Source organism: Bombus bifarius, unplaced genomic scaffold (assembly GCF_011952205.1).
Source record: "Bombus bifarius isolate JDL3187 unplaced genomic scaffold, Bbif_JDL3187 scf7180000009565, whole genome shotgun sequence".
Classification (NCBI taxonomy): domain Eukaryota; kingdom Metazoa; phylum Arthropoda; class Insecta; order Hymenoptera; family Apidae; genus Bombus; species Bombus bifarius.
Window position 1 is genome coordinate 191,525 of NW_022885198.1, and position 23,407 is coordinate 214,931.

General features: G+C 37.1%; 1 protein-coding gene and 1 long non-coding RNA gene across 6 annotated transcripts in view; one reads left to right on the forward strand and one right to left on the reverse strand.

The window, feature by feature from the left end:
* Window positions 1–23,407, reverse strand: part of LOC117215369 (putative thiamine transporter SLC35F3) — a 47,726-nt gene that overhangs the window by 13,238 nt on the left and 11,081 nt on the right. For 4 of the 5 annotated variants that reach the window (XM_033461735.1, XM_033461736.1, XM_033461734.1 and 1 more), the window contains exons 5-9: window positions 8,624–8,971; window positions 8,388–8,516; window positions 8,058–8,247; window positions 5,898–5,987; window positions 5,692–5,821 (exon numbers count right to left, since the gene is read on the reverse strand). In XM_033461735.1, the coding sequence (XP_033317626.1) occupies window positions 5,692–5,821; window positions 5,898–5,987; window positions 8,058–8,247; window positions 8,388–8,516; window positions 8,624–8,971 (887 nt within the window). Of the gene's footprint in view, window positions 1–4,716; window positions 4,804–5,691; window positions 5,822–5,897; window positions 5,988–8,057; window positions 8,248–8,387; window positions 8,517–8,623; window positions 8,972–23,407 lie in introns of those variants that run through there. The other variant, XM_033461739.1, reaches the window with a different exon arrangement.
* LOC117215379 lies at window positions 10,631–11,000 on the forward strand. The gene is made up of 2 exons (XR_004489083.1): window positions 10,631–10,710; window positions 10,885–11,000. It is a non-coding gene; the product is annotated as an uncharacterized LOC117215379 (long non-coding RNA).

Genomic DNA, 23,407 nt, shown 5'->3' on the forward strand with positions numbered 1-23,407 from the left:
GCATCAACACATATGTATATGTCGGAGATGAAAGGACATCGGGACTTCCCGTCTGGAATGTTGGGAATAACAATAAGAAATAGTTTTAATGTTCCGATCTGGCTTTATGACGATGGGTTTGGGCTCGAAGTGACATAGCGGATCACTGGACGTAGCCACGGTCACGGGAGGGACGTGTACCTGACAGAGGTATGGAATGATTATATGGATCTCCTTAAAAACCAAGATTTACCCGAGAGGTGGGGACAAGAATATATAAGGGCAGTTCCACTTGGATTTGGGGTTGGAGTTTTTGCAGATAAGTTTACTTGTACGTGGAGATACGTGTAACGCATCGCATTCGTCATTCCGTTGACCGTGGATTCGTTAACGAACCTGAGGCCATTGTCACTAGCTTCGTGATTAAATGTCAAGATTGTAACAACCCCATTATTGCAATAAACTACACCTGTGTTGTACCGCATCAATGGCTAATTCCCGTGAAGATCATCTGCCACCCACAACCTTACTCCCAGTGTTAATCCGACATATATTTATACAAAACTTCACAAGTGCAAGCTAGTTCATTGATTCATCAATTTGAAGATAAAGTCGCGATCGTGATATAGCAATAATAGTTATCGGTTTGATGTACTTTTGTTTATGTAGTGTTACTTCTCAAGAAAAAGATACAGACTTTGTTATGTTTCTGACGGATATACACTGAAAATTAGTTAAAAACAAGTGAAAATATATCAAAAATGATATAATCTTGAGTCAACAGCTTTTTCTTCGAACAATAAGTAAACGTGTAAAAAAAATATGAAGATTAATCTTGCTTCATGAAGAAGAATTGTTCATAATATAGAACAAATTCACATATTTTTATGGATTTTTAAATTTGTAGTCAACGTGAGTACACAAAGATGGTGCTATTGTTTATATAAAAGTAGATTAGTTATTTAAATTAACGATAATGCCGAATAATATAGTATCAGAAAGAAAATAGTATAAAGTGTAATTGTGTATGTTACAGATACGAATTCTTTACAAATTCAAATGAAGAGGTTCTATTCTGAAACAAAGGGATTCCAATATACATATGTCGGAGATGAAAGAACATCGGGATTTCCGGTCCGGAATGTGGGCAAAAACCCCAATACCCTAGTCCAGACTTTTACTATAGCTACACTTAAGTAATAAAAATAAGAAATAGTTTTAATGTTCCAATCTGACTTTATGACGATGGGTTCGGGCTTGAAGTGACAGAGCGGATCACTGGACGTAGCCACGGTCACGGGAGGGACGTGTATCTGACAGAGGTATGAAATGATTATATGACTCTCCTTAAAAACAAAGATTGCCCCGAGAAGTGGGGACAGGAGTATATCAGGGCAGTTTCTTTTGGATCAAGGGGCAGTCAGTTAGTTGGTTAGCTAATCGTTGGACGAATTGCTGATTGAGTTATCGAGAAGTTACCCGAATCGAGTATTACGTTGATACTTGTCCTCCCGTGGACCGTGGATTCGTTATCGAACCTGAATTCGTTGTCACCATCATCTCGACCATCCTATCGCCGCTATTACTCATAGCCTCTTGTAGAGCCCACATTTGTACCGATAAATATTAGCTACGTCCGCGACGGTAGAGTAAGTAAAGGTTCATCGAACACCCCAAAATGCCAACCTGACTCCGACACATATATAGATATCTATTATCTATGTGTGAGTTGATCATATTCAACAAATGATATAATATAATATAATAGTAATGTGATAATTTAGTCTAATTCGGATCACAATTTTCTTAATGTGAAAGTTAATGTAATAAAATCAATAATAACTGAAGAAAAGATCAAAATTTGATAGCACGAATGATATTGACACTAATTGTAACTCAGGTTCTGATGGATAGCCATTCTCTACTTATTAAATGCTGCAAATTCATTATGTCCAGGATTCGTTGGATTATTTTCAATAAATCCCTATCTTCAGGAATTTTTCCTGAGACATGGAAATTATTTAAATGTATTATTTAAATCTATACCTAAAAATGATAATCTTACCTATGTTAAAAATTTTACACCTATTAGCATTCAAAATCATGTCTAAAATCTTGGAAAGATTGGCGAACCATAAGTTATATTATTTTTGTAGAAATATAATTATCAATCAACAATATGAACACTAACAAACGTTCGATTAAAACTAATTTGGTGGAGTACTATCAGTAGCTGGCTAATCATGTAGATAAAGGCACATAGGTCGATCCGATTTATACCGATTTTCGTAAAGCTTTCAATACCGCTAGCAGCTCAATTCTCACGACTAAATTACAATTACTTAATTAGGTACAATTACTTTGGTACTTGGACATCTTTGGGGATCTACTCTCGCGATTTAGGAGCTTCATTAGGACTAGGATTCAAATAGTCAAATTTAATAACTCCTTTTTTAGAATTATCAAGATTAACTCTGGTATTTTGCAGGGCTCCCATCTAGCCCCATTTCTATTTAATTTATTTATAAGTGATATATCTGAAGTCCATAACTTTGTAAATACCTTCTTTATGCTGATGAATTAGAGATCTTCCATAGCACCGGTAATCCATCTTATATCTACTCTATTAATTTAACAAGACCTACATATATGTATAGGCTCAAGGACTGGTGTACAGCTAATAAATTATTCCATAATATAAATAAATGTTATATCATAAGATTTACAAAAAATGCAACATTGTTTTTTATTATTCTCTAAATGATCTAATTCTAAGCTCTCTTTACCCAATAAGAGATTTTTCCTGAAATTTTCCTTGAATTTTTCCTGAACACTACAAGTATGTTATTTCCCGCAGCTATATGTAACCTTTAACCTATGTGTAACCTATACGGGTGTTCGGCTAGAGGTGCAAATTTAAAACAAACAAATTTAAGGAGTGATTCTTGAAGCTAAAATAAGATGAAAATCAAGAATAAAAAAATTGTGTTTTCAGTTTTGTTTTTAGTTATTGACAATTAAAAATTAGCCGAAATATTTCTGTGTGCGAGAAAATCTTGCACGACCGAAAATAGGTCAGTCCAAACATCGGTGTGTACAGGGATCCTCAATTCGTGCGATATATGGATAGCAACTTATTTCATACAAGTCGTAGAGAAGATTATAACATTTGAAGAAGTAAAGCATCTTGCACGATGTTTCCTAAGGAAAATCGTAGATTAGACATTATACCTGTCCACTCATTAAAATTCATAACAGCATTTCGAAAACCGCCTTATGAAATTTTATAGTAAAGAGGATTAATGTTTCCTTTAAACCATTGCTTCTATAAGTAATTAATAAATAATGCCACATATAAACAATTTTTGCAACTTTTTTACATCTGTAGCCGAACACATTGTATATATCTATAGAACCGCTAAATTTGTCTATAATACAAGCATCAAATATATGTATGTACATATATGTATTTAAATACGTAATTTGGTCGAAATAAGATAATTTTCCATATTAATGATGATCAAACTTAAATTTCAGAATTCAAGATCATTTCATGGTTCCTAGTGTAGCAAATCGTTGAATTTGTTTTGGCGTCAGGTACAACTGTGGGAAGTCGAAAATATGTGGTGTCATTTAAGAAAGCCAAGATGATCTTGACTTTTTATCGGGAAAATTTTTTTGGAGAGGATCGAAAACTGACTAACTTTTGTTCAAAACATTTCATTGGCAAATTATCAGAAATGCCTAAAAAATGGTAGTTAATCTTAGAAGATATACCCAGTACATATATTTCCAAATTTTAACATAAAAAATACAACATTGCATTTAAAAATATAAAAGTAAATTAACTTTAAAATTGTTTAAGCATCTCCTCTATAAGACAAGTAAATACGTCCGTCTTTTTTATTAGCACACACATACAACTTTTATATATGCCAATTTTTCACAATTCATATAATGTAGATGTTATTTGTTTTTGACATATCAAATTCAATAGTCCAATGTATATTGCATAATGACAAAAAAATATAGATTTGTACGAAAATATAGCTGCTAAAATGTGACCTGGTACATGTTATTGACTTTCATTGATTAAATGTTTAGTTACTCATCTCTTTAACTCGTTGACGCCGGCGTGCGCCATCGGCGGGTCACACGTGTCTGTCCCGAGGGTCGGCGATGGGTCACACATGTATTTCACAAAATGGGTAGTGACCCAGCGCCGCCCCACGAAGCAGACAGTGAATTCGGGCGCCGGCGTCAACGTGTTTTAAGGAAATAGTCTATACTTTCAAGTGTTTTTGGCAATAGAATTGAAAAGTCGTCGACATACTATTAATAAAATACTATTAACTAGTCTGCAACTAGTTAATAGATGACTGTTTTCTGGAAGATCATATATCGTTGTATGTATATCTTAATTTTATTAAATTACTGTATTAGTGGCTATTCATTACTTATCATTGTTCACATTAAAAATAGAATCTATTCTTAATAAATTCTTCATTGAATTGGAAACAAATGAGACGGCCCTCTAAATAATTTTTGATAGGATTAATATGGTAACATATTCTAAATACTAACTACAATATTATATAATTTCTATAATTCGTATTTACATATTTAAAAACTGCGTGAACGAGACAGCATATTTTACTTAATTGCATGAATGACTTTGAAACTTGTTACATGTAAGTATATCATCTTACATAAATAACGACTAATACAATATATTTGATGTTTGATGTAATCATGATTTATTTCTTAAATATAAAAAAATATTCATTTAATTATACTTTAAACCTGTTGCATATTTCCGGCATCCTGTAAAATAATATGAGTACTATTTTTTATTTTTATCAATTCATGAAACACAAAAGTTTGTACCTCTAAATGGCAAAGAAAATATTCTACAGTTTGCTTAGATCTGTATCTACACAGCAAAAATATAAAACCATTGAACGGACTATCAAATGTTCAATTGATATTTTGATTAAGCGATATAACCATTTCGATTAATCGAATCAATCTTTCGAATTTACCTACGCATATGTACGCAAGTATAGTATTGCGATATATTTTTAAGAAAAGAATAAGAAGTGATCTTCATTAAGGATGTAACGTAATAGAAAATTTCGATGTAGAAAATATATTATTTATAAATATTTCTAAATATCTTTAAATTATTGGTAGAGTCAATGTGATGCGAAGAAGCACTACACGTGATAATTTTATGCATAATATTCATGTTATGTACAAATATATATTTACATACATAATTAAAAAATAGATTGCCTTTGAATTTTTGTCATAAAAGCTGTTCCCAGAAAGAAACATATGAACTTTAATATGCTTTAAAAGGATTCAAATACAGAAGTGAATAAGAGAAAGATAGATATTTATATAGGCCACTTTTATATATCAAGCATATCCTACATCAGTGAGACTACACGCTGCCTCTATGATGGTGCAAAACAAGATAAATGACATTTTAATATCCTTGCAAAAGTGGAAAGAAGAAATATATAAATACGTGTATGTATGTATACATATTATACATACACATACACGTGCGCACACGTGGATGTAAGAAGGTAGCAAACATAGGACGCTTAGAATATCTACAAAAACTAAAGACTAAGAAAAAAATTCACTTGGAAGTAATAAACATACCATAAAATTACGTTTAAGAAATATATTTAAAGTGCATACCGAAGCAGCCTGGTTATATAATCTGGCCAATTATCTGGAAACATCACGAGAAAGAAGCCGACTGCTATAAAAATCATTCCTGCCAATTTCATCCCCATGAAATGGGCTCCGTATAAAAGAACATCCAATGCTGTAACACCATAATATTACATAATTATTGAGTAATTATAGATATTAGCTCAATTAATGTCTCATTTTTACCGTACCAGCAGATACAGGTACAGCGGTGATCAATCCTAGCGTAATGAACAGGTCGTAGGTCAGAGCAATACTGAAGTTACCAAGCATGTTTGCAACTATCGAATAAAAACAAAATGTAACCTTAATATCTATCTCAAACTCTTATTTCTGATATATCCAGAATACCTCAATGTTAGGAAACATACCAATTCTTCGAATTATTACATAAAAAGGTATGAATAATAATTTTTGAATAAAGGATCGCGAAATAAGATTACTCGTGATCACTTAATCGAGATAGAACACGAGCTTTTTTTAAGTTTTGCGAAACCGTAGAGACAATCATACTACATCAATTATGAGTGAAACGAAGAATCTATATTTATAATAATTTCCCTATGAAGCAAGTTCAGTATCTTGCAGCGCTTTTGCAAATTGTATTTCTTATAAATAAGGCTATATATCGTGATCAACATGAGTTTAAGTACCGGGAATGCACGTTTTTTAGAGATATTCATCTATAATATTCATATAGGAAGGACTGAAAATAACTGTTTAGACAGAGACTTTTAAATATGTATGAGTCGTTATAAACGTTTCATGTATTTTGGTTCTAAAACATATAAGAAATATATTATTAGAATCTTATTTTTTTAACATTTCATTTTCGAACATTTACAACTTTGGAATCGACATTTTCAAAGTTACTGTGAAACACTTCTTATGATAATCGCAAATCAGTTAATGACAAATTTCTTAAACATATTTTTAACAATAATTAAATTGGAACATTTAGATCTGTGAAACGTATTTCAAAATTTTCATTGACTACAAAATCTTCTTGAATGGTCATACTTAAAACGATTAATAACTCATATTAATTACACTTATTTGCAAATGAATCACATATAAAAGCTTGATATAAAGGATAAAAGATAATCCAAAAAATACTAATATATTAATAAAACGCAAATGATTTTTGTGGACGGGACGATCGCGTTGCGTGTACCAAATTTGTATAAGCATTGTTTATGGGCTGTTAGTTATTAATTATTTTTGGAAGCAAAGGATTAGAAGAAATACTAATGAAATAGCTGTCGATATGCTGTAATGAATTTTAATGAGTAGACAGGTATAATGTTTAATCTATGATTTTTCTTAGAAAACGTCGTGCAGGATGGTCCACGTCTTCAAATGTCATAATTTTCTGTACAACTTGCACGAGGCAAATTGCTACCCATATCCCTGTGCACACCGGTGCTTAGACTGACCTATTTTCAGTTATGTAAGGAGGTTTTTTCGCACACAGGGATATTTCGGCTAATTTTTAATTGTCAATAACTAAAAACAATACTGAAAACACAATTTTTTTATTCTTGATTTTCATCTTATTGTAGCTTCAAGAGTCACCTCTTAAATTGTTTTACACCTGTAGCCGAACATAATGTATACAGGGTGGATGGTAACTGGTGGTACAAGCGAAAGGGGGTGATGCTACGCGAAAAAAAAGTCGAAAATATAGAATAAAAGTTTTTCGTTCGAGACTTTGTTTTCGAGAAAATCGACTTTGAATTTTCGCTCGGTACGCGTGCACTTTATCACGTCTCGTTATAACGGATCCCACTGTAGATTTTTAAAAAAATTAAACAAAAAAATTTTTATTCTATATTTTCGACTTTTTTCGCTTGTACCACCCCCCCCCCTTTCCGCTTGTACCACCAGTTACCAACTACCCTGTATATATTTACAATAACATAAGATAGGTTGGTTTAAATATAGATAAAGAACTATAGAATAAGAACGATTATATAAAAAACAGATCTTTTGGGGATCTCCAAGGGAAAGTAACAAAGCATTACTATTTATTCTATTTGATACTATATTACTATACTATTTAAGTTTCTCCTTAACAGTTTTTGTCTCTTACCAAATTCTAGATACAAGATATAACCCACCCCAATTGCATGATATACCCTGTATAATCACTGTATCTTGCTTGTATGTAGTGCTCAATCAGTGGCAAAATTTAAACAAATGTTCGCAAGTATGTAAAAATATTTATGTTGCAAAATCATAAAAGGTTTATTTTATTATGATACGAAGAATTCATATAATCAAACCTATATCTTGATTTGGTGGTGTATTCTGGATAGAAGTTTAAGATTAAAATTAGTAATGATACTAACCTAAGTGCAAAATGCTTGCTGAAAGTAATGCCGTCCATGGCAATCGTCCCCAGTGTATGCTTTCTGCTCCCGAAAAGTAAAGAGCCAAACAAATTGGCCATAACAACGCCGCATTACACAAGCCAATAAGAGAAAAGAATAAAGACATTTGACCAAATGTTGTTTCTCCTATGACTTTCTTAAACAGCACCTAGTTTAACATTATATTTCCTTCCTCATATGTTCCACCGAATTATTTTCAGCGTTTGTTTAGAATGTATATTGTCAAATTATAAATTAGATGTAACTGATATTGTCCAAAATTATCGATCTCTTAATATTAACTTTTACCTTGTAAACTGCCGAACCAGCTGCTGCCGATGTTGCCAGAACAACGCCACCTAACGTTGGACTTCCAGTAATGCCATCCATGTACGCTAAAAGTGCAATTCCAGTATTGCATAAAATTACTGCTACTATCTGCAATATTCATAATTGTCACATAACAATTTCATCAACAGTGTTAGTTTTATTAGACAATTAATAGTTACAGATTGCAGACAATGTTTATGAAAACATCTACTAACCCTTACTCCAACAAATTGCTCATGAAGGATCACCCATGATAACAAATATACACAAGATACGTTGGTTGCGAAAAGTGCCATTACATCGGTAGCTAGTAGTATCCTGAGCGAATAAATATACATATAGTTTGTAACTACCCAGAGACCACAAAAAAGACTACATCTGATCAAAAAACGACCACCGGTAAATCCTTTGTCGCGGAAACCTCGTAAACTCTCTGCAATTATTTCAGATGGAGTATTACATTTGATTCTTGCAGATTGGCAAATGAAGTAAACTGGGAAGTAAAGAATTTCCCAATTCGTACAAAACCAGGTTGTGAAGAATGGAGCATTGTATGAAGCTGTCTGAAAAGATACAGATAAAAATTTCATGGTAACGTCGTATCGAAAAAATTAGTTACTATAATTCCTAAATTGCTAGAAAATAAATGCGCAACCAATATTTGTATACTATAATTATCATTTTATTCATACTTTACTCAAAAAGTATGTATTGCAATTCACAAACATTTTCTGCCAATTTATGATATGGTACCCACTCAACATTTTTGTTTACTTCTGAATACTCGTAGATCTATACAAGAAAATATATTCGTACATTTTACGTACGTACAGTAGTAACAATAATGTAGATATAAATTCTATATCAGATCGGATAAACGATCAAATATGTATAGATTTAATTAATGAGCAATTGAAAAAACATGCTATTCGCATTATACCAAAAAAAAAAATTGGATTTTTAGCAGAACATTATACCCACCTACAATAAGACTGTACAAAATTATTTTTGTTCAGAGAATACAAAAACTCTGGATTCGCTCATCGGGTTACCAAATCTGAATATTTCTTTTTCTTTTTTTTTATTTGGATGTATTTTACAATCAATTCTCATTGAGAATTATAAGTAAATTATTTTAGCGTGGTACTATAACGTGAATAATAAGTGATTATCGTATGTTTGATTTTAGCTGAATCTAATGTTTAAATCTAGAGGGTAATGTCTTTTTAGCCTGCGGATCTGATCCGTCGTGTCAAGTAATTGAGTAACTAGTGCGTTTTGGTGGTTGTTAATTCTTGTGTTATATCTATTACTAAATTTGGATATTTCTTCTTTAACTGTAAATATCTTAAGATCGCGATGTATTGTTTCGTTGGTAACATACCAAGGTGCATCTATTAACACTAGGTTTACGGGCGTTTCGTATATACCTATCTCTACGAGCACCGGTCAAATTGACGGGTAAACGAAAATACACATTTTTCTTTAAAAAATCGATTTATTCAAATTAAGTCTGAAAGGAACAATATTAGGCTTCAGGTTTAAATAAATTATTGATAAATAAAAAGTCTTTTTTTAAAATTATCACTAAAAAAAATAACAATAACATTAACACTAGGTTTGCGGGACCCGTCAATTTGACGGATTTCGCGAAATGAAATATCTCAAAAACCATAGCATTAATTTTGACCATTTTGCATTTTCCGAAATATGTAACAGGTTTATAAGTAATAGCTAGGCTTGTTATAAGCCATATGAAAATATTTCGATAGATGAGCAATTATTTCCAACGAAAGCCCGGTGCAGATTTACACAATATATGTCGAATAAGTCCCATAAATTTGGCATTAAATTTTGGTTAGCAGTTGACGTCCAAACAAAGTATATTTTGAATGGTTTTCCTTATATGGGGAAAGATGAAACTCGATGCTCAATACCGTTGAGCGAGTTTGTAACACTAAAATTAGCCGAACCATATTTGCAACGAGGCAGAAATATAACGACAGACAATTTCTTTGCAAGCATCCCGCTAGCTAAAAAATTTCTAGCACGAAAAACAACTTTGGTTGGGACCATCCGGTCGAATAAAAGAGAACTGGCAAAACCAGCGAAGGAAAAAAAGGACAAGATGACTTTGTTTTCCTCAGATTTATATAAATCAGAAAATTGCACACTTGTACTGTGTATAAAAGTAAACCTAAAGTAAAAATCCTCCTAAGCACCAAACATACAGATGTACGAATAGAAGATAATTATAAACGTGTTCCAGAAGCCATTGCTTTTTACAATAAAACAAAGTTTGGTGTGGACGTCATTGACCAAATGGCACGCAAATATAGTGTGAAAGCAGGGAGTTTCCGATGGCTCCTTCAAGTCTTTTTCAATATTTTGAATTTGGCAGCGATAAACGGGTGGATATTATATAAACAGTGCACCAGACCGAAATTATTCAGAAAGGAATTCATATTTTGTTTAGCCGAGGAATTAGCTGGAGAAAACAAGGAGAACATTTGCCAAAGATCAGACGCTTCATTTCTGTCACCTTCAAAGTCAGAAGTGCGAAAAAGTTGCCAAGTGGGTTATTGCAAAAAATATAGAAGTAATAATTATTGTATATATTGCAAAAAGATCGTATGCGGAAAATGCACGAACAACATTCAGTATATTTGCAAAAAATGTACTCAATGGATATATTTACCCTGTACCGTTAATGTTATTGTTATTTTTTTAGTGATAATTTAAAAAAGACTTTATTTATCAATAATTTATTTAAATGTGAAGCCTAATATTGTTCCTTTCAGACTTAATTTGAATAAATCGATTTTTTAGAGAAAAATGTGTATTTTCGTTTACCCGTCAATTTGACGGGTCCCATAGAGATAGGTATACTACATACAGATTTCAAAGATTAGAAAGCCTAGGAAAAAATAATTTTGTGTATAAATTCTTTAGATGAAAAATGGTTACGATGTAAAATGGTTAAAATTGGTGCTATGGTTTTTGAGATATTTCATTTCGAAGTTCGAAATCCGTCAAATTGACGGGTCCCGTAAACCTAGTGTTAAGGATCTTAGAGGTTTTGATTGGAATCATTGAAGAATTTCTATGTTAGAATTACTCGCTGTTCCACGTAGTTGGATCCTACAGTTCCAAACAGGTTTTAATATGGCTTTATATTGCATTATTTCACTCTGTACGCTTAAGTTGGAACGTCTGTCAATGAGCCAGTAGAATTTTTTTAATTTTAATTTAAATTGCTTGGATTTACCTAAGATGTGTCATTTCTGTGTCATTCCTCTGTCCAGAATCATGCCCAGATATCTGGCTGAATCTTTATTTGGAATTGGAACATTATTTATGGTCACCTATGGGCAGGATTGTTTTCGCAGCGTGAAGGTTGTATGACTGGATTTATTTTCATTTATTTTGAAGCGTCATTTGTGGAACCACTTCTCCATAGAGTCGAGATTGTGCTGGAGAGTTGAGGAGGCAATTATCGGGTCTGAGTGGGATGCCAATAAAGCTGTATCATCAGCAAATGTCGCTGTGGTTATCTCTGTTAAAGTTGGTAAATTGGCAGTGTAGATGGTGAACAACAGAGGTGCGAGGACACTGCCTTGGGGTATGCCAGCTTCTATTGGAAATGTTGCGGTTATAGCGTCTAAGTATTTAATCATAAACAGCCTATTGGTTAGATATGATTTTAAGATGAAGTACTAGGTGTGTGATAGGATTTTCTTTAGTCCTTCATGCTACATTTTGCCGAACGCCTACTGAATGTCCAGGAATACCGCAGAGCAATATTTTTTCTTTTTTAAATCTTGACTGATTTTATGTGTTAAACGATGAATTTGCTCTATCGTAGAACGTTGCTTCCGAAAACCGAATTGATGATTTGGCATTGTTTTCAAATCCTCTAAAAGTGGAAGGAGTCGCTTCGTTAGCATCTTCTCAAATAGTTTGGACAAAGAAGGTAGAAGACTAATTGGGCGATAAGAGCTAGTTTCGCGTATTGGTTTTCCAGATTTAGGGATAAGAGTAATTAATGATATTTTCCAAGATATAGGATAGTATTAAAGGAGAAGAATTGCATTAAAAATAGAAGTGATGAGTGCAATCCCTTTTATGGTAAGCTCTTTAATAGCTTTATTATTTATCAGATCATGCCCCGATGCTTTCCTGGGATTTAGACGATGGATTAATTAGACTTCCAGAGATGAGAAAGGCTCAATAGGAGGAAGCATCTACAAGAGTGAGTGCAAGTATTCAGCTATTTCCGCTGCAATAGTGGAGGAATACGGTTTGGAAACATCAGTTAAGTGGCTTGCAAACAAGTTGGCTTTTTGTACAGGGCTACGCGCCCATCCTCCTTGCGGATAGCGAATTGAAGGGATTATTTGCGGAGGACGAGTGAGTTTCCTGGATGCCTTCCATAGTGAGTAGTTGGAGTCAGCTGTGGGAAACAGATAAGTAAGATATTTTTGAAAACAGTCGTTTTTATAATTTTTAAAGATTTTAGTTAATTTTCTCGTTGCATTATTTAGGTTTCGTTTGTCGTCAGGTGTTCTATGACTTTGCCATGCTCTTCTAAGTCTGCGTTTTTCTACGATTCTTTTATTAAATAATGGGGGTATTCATGTTTATTAACAAAACTCTTAGTAGGGGTAGAAGAACGGATCGCGTTTATTATACTGGTGTTTAAATATTCCGTGGCTGCATCTATATCTTCATTTGTTTTAGGGCTATTAAGGCTAATGTTGAACGATTGAAGACTTCCCTAAAGAACTGCCAGTTTGTGAGTTGTTCATGAATAATGTCACCAGATTGATCTTCAATAATTGTTGAGTTAATTGTTGCTATAACGGGTAAATGATCTGAAGAGAGTTCCACAGAAGAGTTGATTTGAACATATCTTGGCGAGATGTTTTTAGTTATAAAAAAATATGCGGGGGCGTCGTTCGGTCCCAAGTGATGTACGGGGCCCCGGTATGGGCGGACGATCTGATGGCGAGTCGCCGCAACACCTTGCTCCTCAGGAGGCTGCACAGGGTAACCGCCATCAGGATCATCAGGGGATACCGAACGGTGTCCCACGCGTCAGCGACCATTCTGGCCGCGTCTCCCCCGTGAAAGCTTCGAGCACTGGCGCTCAAGAGAAGATATACCCACATGAGAGTATAGGATCCGGGAGAGGACTCGACCGAGCAGGCGGTCCCAAAGGACCTAGGAACCACCGAGGAGGACGCGTGGGACCAGTGGCGATCTCAGCTGATCAACGAGGGAGGCGAACATCGAGGCGCGGAGGCGGTCCTCTCAAACTAGGAGACATGGAGAAGCCGCCGCGGCCTCCCGCTCACCTACAGGATGACCCAGGTACACACGGGATACGGCGTGTTCGGCGAATACCTGAGGAAAATCGGACGGGAGACGACGGACATCTGTCACCACTGCGGGGATGGCGGGAACTCAGCGCAGCACACGCTGGAGTTTTGTCCAGCGTGGGAACTGTCCCGCTACATCCTGGGGCACGTCATAGGCGAAAAATTGACCCCCTCGATGATCGTAGAAGCGATGTTGAGCGGGCCAGAGGAATATGAGGCTGTCCGCCTCTTCTGCGAGCGAGTTATGCTCGCAAAGGAGCGAACAGAAAGGGAGAGAAAGAAAAACTCTCACCCTTGCAGGATAACGCGATGGAGAGGAATGACGGTCAAGCGGCCTAGAGCCGCTTCGTCGCTGTCCCAACGAACCACGACTAGAAGGGGGATAGCGCTAGGGGCAATGCCCCCTCCCCCCTAATGCCAAATTCGACAGTCAGAGAATTATTAGGACTGGCTCGAACAAGAGGACGTGGGAAGGAGGTGCAACAGAAGATAATTCATAAGAGGTTCATACGCGTAGGATGGTCATCCTGGAGTTTTAGTTGGTAACAGTCTGACACTACTCTGCTATTACCGATTATTAGCAGCGGCGAAGTGTTCATGAGGATTTCTCCACGTGCAAAAGAAAAAGTTATAAAAAAATCTAATAAATCAGGTAGTTTTTTAGTGTCAGTGGGTCAGTAAGTGGGTTCGTTTGTACTGAGGTAATTAAGTCTGCTGGCGTTTATGCATTTCAAAAAATTTTTGCCTCTTACTGTGGTAATTCTGCTGTCCCAATACGTATGTTTAGCGTTATAGTCTCCTCCAGCTATGAATCTATTGCCCAAGTCTTCGAGGAAGTTATCGAAGTCTTCTTTGGAAATACAATGTCTAGGAGGACAGTATACTGCTGACGTGGTGATTGGACCATGTCAGTCTTCTATCGCTAGATTTGTAGCTTGGGGATAGTCCTTCTGGAATGATGGGAGCTCATAGTGTTTTATGCTGGTCTTGATGATAATTTCAGTGCCGCCGTGAGCCTTCCCACTGGGATGTTGAATATGATAAAAAGTTATAACCGTTTATTTTCAGATAATTTTTATCGGGGAAGAGTTTTAAGACTTGTTGTTTTAAGAAGAGTTCTAGTTCATATTTATGCTGAGCTAGACCGTTGGCATTCCAAAGAGCTATGCGTATTGGTTTCATTTTACGTCGAAGTGTGTTAATTTGTCCACGATGATTGTAAGCAATGATAGCAAGTTATTGATTTGCTCTGTTTGTTTCACGATTAATTTTTCAAGCCTATTGAAGTTATCCGTGTTTCGTGAACTGAAAACACTATTTTGTGAATGATCACTATAGATTTTCGGTCTGCTTTGATTTTCTTGAACTATCTGTGCATAGGAGGTTGGAGGAGTAGTGAATTTTTGTGGAATAAGTACTTTATTGGTTAGGTCCTTAATTCTGGGTTTAGAGTACTTATTTTTGTACAAGGCCTTGTAGGCTGTGCAACCTTTATAGTTCACAGGATGCTCTCCTTGACAGAGGATGAAGGAGTTTCTGAAGATTTAATGCACTGATCTGTGGAGTGAAGACCTGCACATTTAACGCAGCGGTAATTGTGGTTACAATATTTCTGTGTGTGACCGTACTTTTGGCACCTTTTATATTGAACTATCTCTTTTTTTATAAAAGGTGGTTCAATTTTTACTACAGAATTCATTAAACAGTTGATGTTATAGACTTCTTTATTATTTGGCTTTTGCTTTAAATCAATAAAGAATAAGGATAGCGGGTTTTTTGTGATACTATGTCTTATATTGCTAATGTTGGCTACTTTAGTGGCCATGATTTAAGAGTTCAAACTTCAATTCATCTAAGATAGCCGAGTGGTGGATGTTGAGAAGTGCCACACGAAAAGGTTTTTCTTGTTTCAATTGATATGTGTGGAAATTTGCGTTCAGGGTTTTTAGTAACTGTTAGTTTTCTATAGGAATCTGGATTAGCCGGCAAAATTTTTACCTGATTATCTTTTATTTTAAGTTTGTAATCCTCTTTGTTAACATCTTTCTCGATAGACTTTATCATTGTTTGTATATCGATGACATCATCAATGAAGATTGGTAGGGGAGGAGGATCTTTTTGCGTACGTTGATTTGTTGATGTTTCAACTACGTCCATAGAATCGTCTGTAGTTTCTAATATTACGAATCTGTTATACGTGGTAACATGACTTGTTGACGATTCGTTCCGACTAGTGTTCACATTTTTTTGACTATATCTAGCTTACGTGTTTTGCTGTTGTTTCTGAGATTTGAAAGATGGGACAGATTATCCTTTTGCCACGGAAGAGGTACAACAGTGCAGTTATAGTTTTGTTCATGAGAGCCTGATCGAATTACTTGGACCATCTTCGAGCTAGTTAATTCAAATTGAAATAACTTGTCGAGAGGCTATGATTTGGATTAAAGATTATAAGTGTCGGATTTTCCACGAGTAAGTTTAGTAAATACTTGCTTTATTTCTGTTTCAATTCACTTTAAACGGAAGGTGGTCACTTATTGTATTGTAAACTTAACTGAGCACTAGACATATGTCTGCACGCTTCGGCAGTCGACGACAGAATGAAAATCTAAATATAATAGAAAATGTGTGAGCAGATTTAGCCAGATGTAGTTATGGAGGAAGAAAGCAGTATAGGGGTCCATGGCCGTAAAGAAAGTTCCAAGGTGGAAGCGCATATGTTAGCCGCATGACGTGCGAAACGACGTCCGAGGCCAGGACGTCGTAGAAGAATAAACCCTGAAGAAAACTTTCTCTTCCGAGGACCCCGACACATATAAAAAAGGAAACCTGAAGCTCAATGTTCGACCGTTTACGGAGAGACGCGATCGCAAGGAAGCGCGCCAACGAGAGTCGTAAATTCCCGTTACGATTTGCTAATCAACGCCACGAAATGATCGATTCCCTATTTCGGTTAGGATAATAGAGATGGTTGAATTGATGCTAACACTTTGTTAACAAATTAAAATATACACTTTATTTCTAACAGCTTCAAATATGACAAGTTTGCGAATGTATCGCGTGTACAAAGATTTGTGATCGCAAATTAAGATGTTGACGGGTCAAAAAAAGTAAAGCAATTCAAACTTCTGTGACGATGATGCCTCGGAAGAAAACAGGTGTATCTAAGGGCACGAGATAAGCGGATTCGTTGATGACAATTTTTCGTTAGGAAACGGACATCTCTGCTAATTAGCTTAGCTACAAGATTGGTAAGTGTGCTAGCCGCCCCCGAGAGAAAGTTGCTAGTGGGAGGCATCATATGTGGAAAAAACCAGACTTCCCGTACTTTCCTGGAGTAGACAATAAATTTAAGGAATACTTCAAATTAAAAAGACATTTGTGTAGTATCGGGGAAAAGGGCCTAAGAAACATCGAGTTAACCATGGACAATGTCGCGAGAGCCGAGGCGCTGTTGGGTCTATTAATGTGTCCTCAGTCTTTTCAAGTGCATAGTTTCGTAGAAAAGACCTACGTGACCCTGGCCACGAGCGTCTGCGGAACACGTGTGTGGTGGGCCTAGCAAAAGACAAAAGAGATGCTACAACGGCCAGAATGCGAGTTGAGAAGCGCAGTGTGAGTTGAGAGGTCACAGAATGTGAATCGAGAAGTCAGAGAGTGCGAGTGGAGGAGCGGGATAGTATGATAATAAGACGTACGACGATAATGTAATCGGTCCTTTTGTTATTGAGTATCGCTTATTAAACTAAACTTAACTCTAAATATAACATCATTACTTGTCCTTACTCTAAGATCCATAACTCTAAGATTTGTTTAGTCTGAAGGACCTTAACTAGAAAACTGTAGAGATGTATGGTGGGTCCTTAAGCTTATTGAGTGTATGCAATAAAGATTTTTAGACATCTGGCGGCCATCTTGTCCGAGGAACAGAGTCCGCTTTGTGTAGCAGACCACGGGACATAACACTCAAATCACTCAGATCACTTCGTTCAATTCAGTCAGTCAGTTCAGTTCGATCAGTATCGACATCGCATGAGCTCGACGTGCATCACGTTACGTATTTCGACCTAAAACCACGCGCACTAGTCATCTAAATAAACCTTGTTGAAGTTAAACACCGAGTGCTTTAATAACACCCTACACGTCCTCCACCTCAAATTGGTGACCCCGACGTGATCAGAAGTGAGAAGAGGTGCACGTGTAGCGCAACTTAAACAGTGTTTCCGCGAGTCAAGAGTCTTGGAAGTGACTAGCACCAACGGGGCTAAGCAAGCGACGAACATGAACGACAGAGTAGACACGGTCAGTATATCGCTCCGTATACTGCAGTTCTTGATGCTGGAATCACAGTTCGAGACTATCCGCATTACCAACGACAAGGCAAAATTCCACACCACCGCCGTGGATCTTACCGAACGGTATATACAGCTAGTCGAGGACATACTGTTCTACCCGCCGGAGAGAGGGCGGACCGCGCAAATAAGTGCCATTCTCCCTGTAACTGGATCCAGAGAAACGCGAGCAGACATCCACGAACGCGGCGTATGACAACGGTGTGACATCAATCCATATCAGAGACCAAGGCCACACATCGCGGGTACGATGACAACCAGATATCTACGCATTCTTAGCGCGTACTCTCAATAGTCTTAGGGACCCACCATCAATCTGGGCATTTTCATAATTAAGGTCCTTCAGACCAAACAAGATTCTTTTATTTCAAGTGTCCTTTACATTTATTGTTTACCACAGGAAGAAACGGGAAACTTGGTTTTTCTCACTTTCGGCATCTTCCGTTAGCAACATTCTCTCGAGAGCGGCTAAAATCCGTCCTAGTCCACCAACCTTCTTATGATCCAATCGAAAGCAATGTCTATTGCCCTCACTTTTCTAGCCAAAATTGTCCTTAACGAATCAGCTCATCTCGTGTCCTTAGACACATCCATTACTAGCTTTCCTCCGCCACATCATCGTCACTAAGCTTCACTTATTCTCTATCTTTAGAATAGTCAACATCTCTTTACCGAGTTTCTACCCTTAGACCAGTCGCGTACTTAAGTTATACATACGCATCAGTGTAATTAAGTTCTACATAAAGTTGTTGAAGTGAATTGTGATTTATAATAGTCAATTCAATAGTCAAATTGAAAAGATATTCCATAATAATAAAACTGTTGAATTGTTACAAAATAAAAATATGAAAATATAAAAAAATTATTTATAATGTAAAACTTTGAAGCATTCTATACATAGCTGAGGTTGGTCGGGACAATTTGGACAATAAGTTGTTGTTTTCTTCCAATTCTTTTGTGCCTTTGTTCGGTTCATTCGATGTCTTTTATTTGCATGTGGCAGCACTCAACAGCAAATACCACCACTCGACACTAACTAGGACCGGACGACGGTAGCGCAATGGTGTTAGCGCCTTAGGTTACGAATGTTCGGGACCCGGGTTCGAATCCCGGCGCCCGTAGTCCGATTTTTCTTCCATGGCACATAAATGAGAAGAAAGCAGCAGTAACTTATAGCGACGTCTACATCTTCAGCCAGCAGCTACAAGTATCACGAACAACTACACCTCATGCATAACATAGTTTGCATGCGCGTCTAATGCTTCTTCCGGAATTATTTTTCCGAACGGCAATATTATGCTGACTCCGTCGAAAACAAGGGTTTTTTGTATTTTCAGACAACCCTAATAATTTTGCAACTAATAATTGTCTAAATATTCTAATATTTATATTTTTTCTTGTTGCAATTTTGTAATTCATTGAAGCGTTTACAAGAGAAATTTCCAGAAGGAATTGAATGCCAAGTTTTCTGTACCATTTGATTCCTTTTCTAATTGTGGTGGCAAAGGAACCATTTAGTCGGAATAATCTATACCACATTTTCCTTCATTATATTCAACAGCAGCTAGTGGTTTTAATGTTGCGAACAAATGAAACGAAAGATCAGTCTTGAGACCACCACTTGAGCGACTCGCATTACTAAAATATCGGTGGGAGCACCTAGCGGAGAACGCTTGGTACTGCTGTACGCGTGGCCTAACGGAGATTTCGTTGAAAACACGCGTGGCAGTCAACGTGTTAAAGGAAGTTATTTCACTTACACTAGTTTTAAGAAATTGTAGCGGCGCTCGACAGTAACAACTTTCCAACAGTTTCTATCCCGTGGCTCGCTACACAAAGACCCATTCTGCGGACAACATGATTGCTAGATGTCGATACATCCTCACAGAATATTTTCAGCTAGCCTAAGGACCCGTTATAAAGTTTAGGATTTATTTAGCTAAGATTTTCCAGACGAACAAATAGTCTTTGTCTTAACAGTCCCTAAATCTACCACTTACTACGAGAAAATACGGGAAATTTGCTTTTCTCATATACGATGCTTCCCGTTAGCAACTTTCTCTAAAGGACGGTTAGCATCCTTCTCCAACCACGAACACAGAAATTAACTAATTAACAGCAACGTCCATTTCCCTCACTTTCCTCAACGAATCCGATGATCTCGTATCCTTAGACACACCCCATCATAGTTTTCCTCTGCAGCATCATCGTGACGGAAAGTCAGTCGTTAGACGCCCGTTCGAGTCGATAGTTGGTAGTTAGCAGTAATAATTGATCAGAGTTTCTCGACATCTTAAGCAATTGTCACGTAAAATAAAAAAAGGAAATTTCAGATGTAAAGAAAAATAAAATATAAAAAAAAATAAAAAGAGAATTTATTTTTGAACACTTGGTTTACACTAATTACGATTTGGTTCTGAACTCCAGCCGTAACTTTCCAAGACTGAAGCTCTTACAATTTGACTTTCGATCGGATCTGTTTCTTTTTTCTTTGTCACCCCTCAATATCCCCACTATCCTCCCGTTTGTTAGGCGTCCGCGACCGTTGCCACTGTAACGTCAATTCACATCAGAGACCAGGCCACACACCGCGGACAGGATGGCACCGAGATTTTTTTTTTATTTATTTGTTGAAATTGCAATTAATTCTCGCGTTGAGAATTTTCAGTAATTTTTCTGGCGTGGCGCAGTGACATGGCTGATTATTTATAGTAAGTTAATACTTATTATAGATAAGTATAATTTATAAGTATTATAAGTAAGTGAATGTGCTTAATTTGGATAACTAAATGAATCTAGCGTTTAGGTCTAGCGGGTACTGCCTCTTCAGCCTGCGAATCTGGTCCGTCGTATCAAGTAGTCCGGTGATTAGAGGGTTTCGGTGTTTGTTGACTCTTTTGCTATATCTGTCGCTATATTTTGCTATTTCCTCTTTGACTGTGGGTATCTTGAGGTCGCGATGGATTGTTTCGTTGGTGACATACCAAGGTGCGTCTATTAAGGATCTTAGCGTTTTCGATTGGAAGCGTTGAAGTATTTCAATGTTGGAGTTACTTGCTGTTCCCCATAGTTGGATTCCGTAGGTCCAGACAGGTTTTATTACGGTCTTGTAGAGGGTAATTTTATTCTGTATGTTTAGTTTGGAGCGTCGGCCCGTGAGCCAATAGAGTTTTTTTAGTTTGTCCTTTAGTTGCTTCGTTTTATCTGAGATGTGTTTCTTCCACGTTAGTCTCCTGTCCAGGGTCATTCCCAGGTATCGGACTGAGTCCCTGCTAGGAACTGTTGCATTGTTGATGGTGACCTGGGGGCAGATTTGTTTTCGGAGCGTGAAGGTTACATGTGAGGATTTCTTTTCGTCAATTTTGAAGCCCCATTTGTGAAACCACTTTTCCATGGAGTCGAGACTTCGCTGGAGAGTGGATGAGGCTATTACCGGGTCTGCGTGGGTAGCTAATAGCGCTGTGTCGTCTGCAAATGTCGCTATTGTTATCTCGTTTGATATAGGTAAGTCGGCAGTGTAGATGGAGTACAGTAGGGGTCCGAGGACACTACTTTGGGGTATGCCGGATTCCATTGGGAATGTTGCGGAAGTGGCGTCTAGGCATTTAACCATGAATTGTCTATTGGTTAGGTAGGATTTTAGGATGGAGTAGTAGGGGTGAGGTAGGATCTTTTTAAGCTTGTATAGTAGCCCATCATGCCATACTTTGTCGAATGCCTGTTGGATGTCTAGGAAAACCGCTGAGCAATATTTTTTCTTTTCGAGTGTTTGGCTGATCGTATGGGTTATGCGGTGGATTTGCTCTACTGTTGAATGTTGTTTTCGGAAGCCGAATTGGTGATCTGGGAGTGTTTTCAAGTTCTCTAGGAGTGGAAGGAGTCGATTCGTGAGCATCTTCTCGAATAATTTAGACAGGGTAGGTAAAAGACTGATTGGGCGATAGGAGCTGGTTTCGTATATCGGTTTATCAGGTTTAGGGATGAGGGTAATCAATGAGATTTTCCAGGCCTTAGGATAGTGTTCAAGGCGAAGGATAGCATTAAAACTCGATGTGATGAGTGCGATCCCTTTTATGGGAAGTTCCTTGATTGCTTTATTGCCTATTAGGTCGTGCCCTGCTGCTTTCTTGGGATTTAGACGACTGATTGTTTCTATAGTCTCTTCAGTAGTGAAGGGTTCAATAGGAGGGGACATTTGGAAGGGGGTGTGCAAGTATTCAGTAACATCCGCGGCAGCTTTGGAGGAATGGGATTTGAATACTTTAGACAAGTATTTAGCAAACAGGTCGGCTTTTTCTATAGGGCTTCGCGCCCATCCACCTTGCGGACGGCGGATTGGTGGGATTATTTGTGGGGGGCATGTGAGTTTCTTGGAGGCCTTCCATAGTGAGTAGTTGGAGTCGGCTGTGGGGGATAAGCTGGCGAGGTATTTTTGGAAACAGTCGTTTTTATAATTTTTTATGGTTTTGGATAGCTTTCTAGTTGCGTTTTTTCTTTTGCTCTGAGTTTAGGGTACCTGTTTGTGTATAGGGTTTTGTAGGCTAAGCAGCCTTTATAGTTGGCAGGATGGTCACCTTGACAGTGGATGCATTTCGCTGGGGTTTCCTGTGAGTTGGCGCACTGATCAGTGGAGTGAGTGCCTGCACATTTAACGCAGCGGAAGGTATGGTTGCAGTATTTCTGCGTGTGACCGTACCTTTGGCACCTTTTGCATTGCACTATTTCTTTTTTCACAAGCAGTGGTTCGAATTTTACTATTGCGTTCATTAGGCGACTGATATTGTAAATTTCCTTATTGTTAGGCTTTTGTTTTATGTCCATGAAGAATAAGGATAACGCGTCTTTCGAGACTCTATGCCTTATATTACTTACGTTGATGACTTCGTGGCCGAGTTTTGAGAGTTCGTATTTGAGTTCGTCTATGTCCGCTGAGTGGTGGATGTTGCGTAGAACCACTCGGAAAGGTCTTTCTTGTTTGAGTTGGTACGTGTGAGAGTTGGCGTTCAATGTCTTAAGCAGTTTGGTGATTTTTCTGTATGCGTCAGGGGTTGTCGGCAGAATTTTTACTTTGTTGTTGTTAATCTTCAGGTTGTAGTCTTCCTTGGAGATATCTCTCTCTAAGGACTTGATCATTGTTTGTATGTCGATGACGTCATCCACAAATATTGGTGGGGGAGGGGGGATTCTCTGTGCTTGTTGGTTTGGCGGCGGGTCTGTGATTTCCATGGCGTCGTTAGTGGATTGCAATACGGCGAACCTGTTGTGG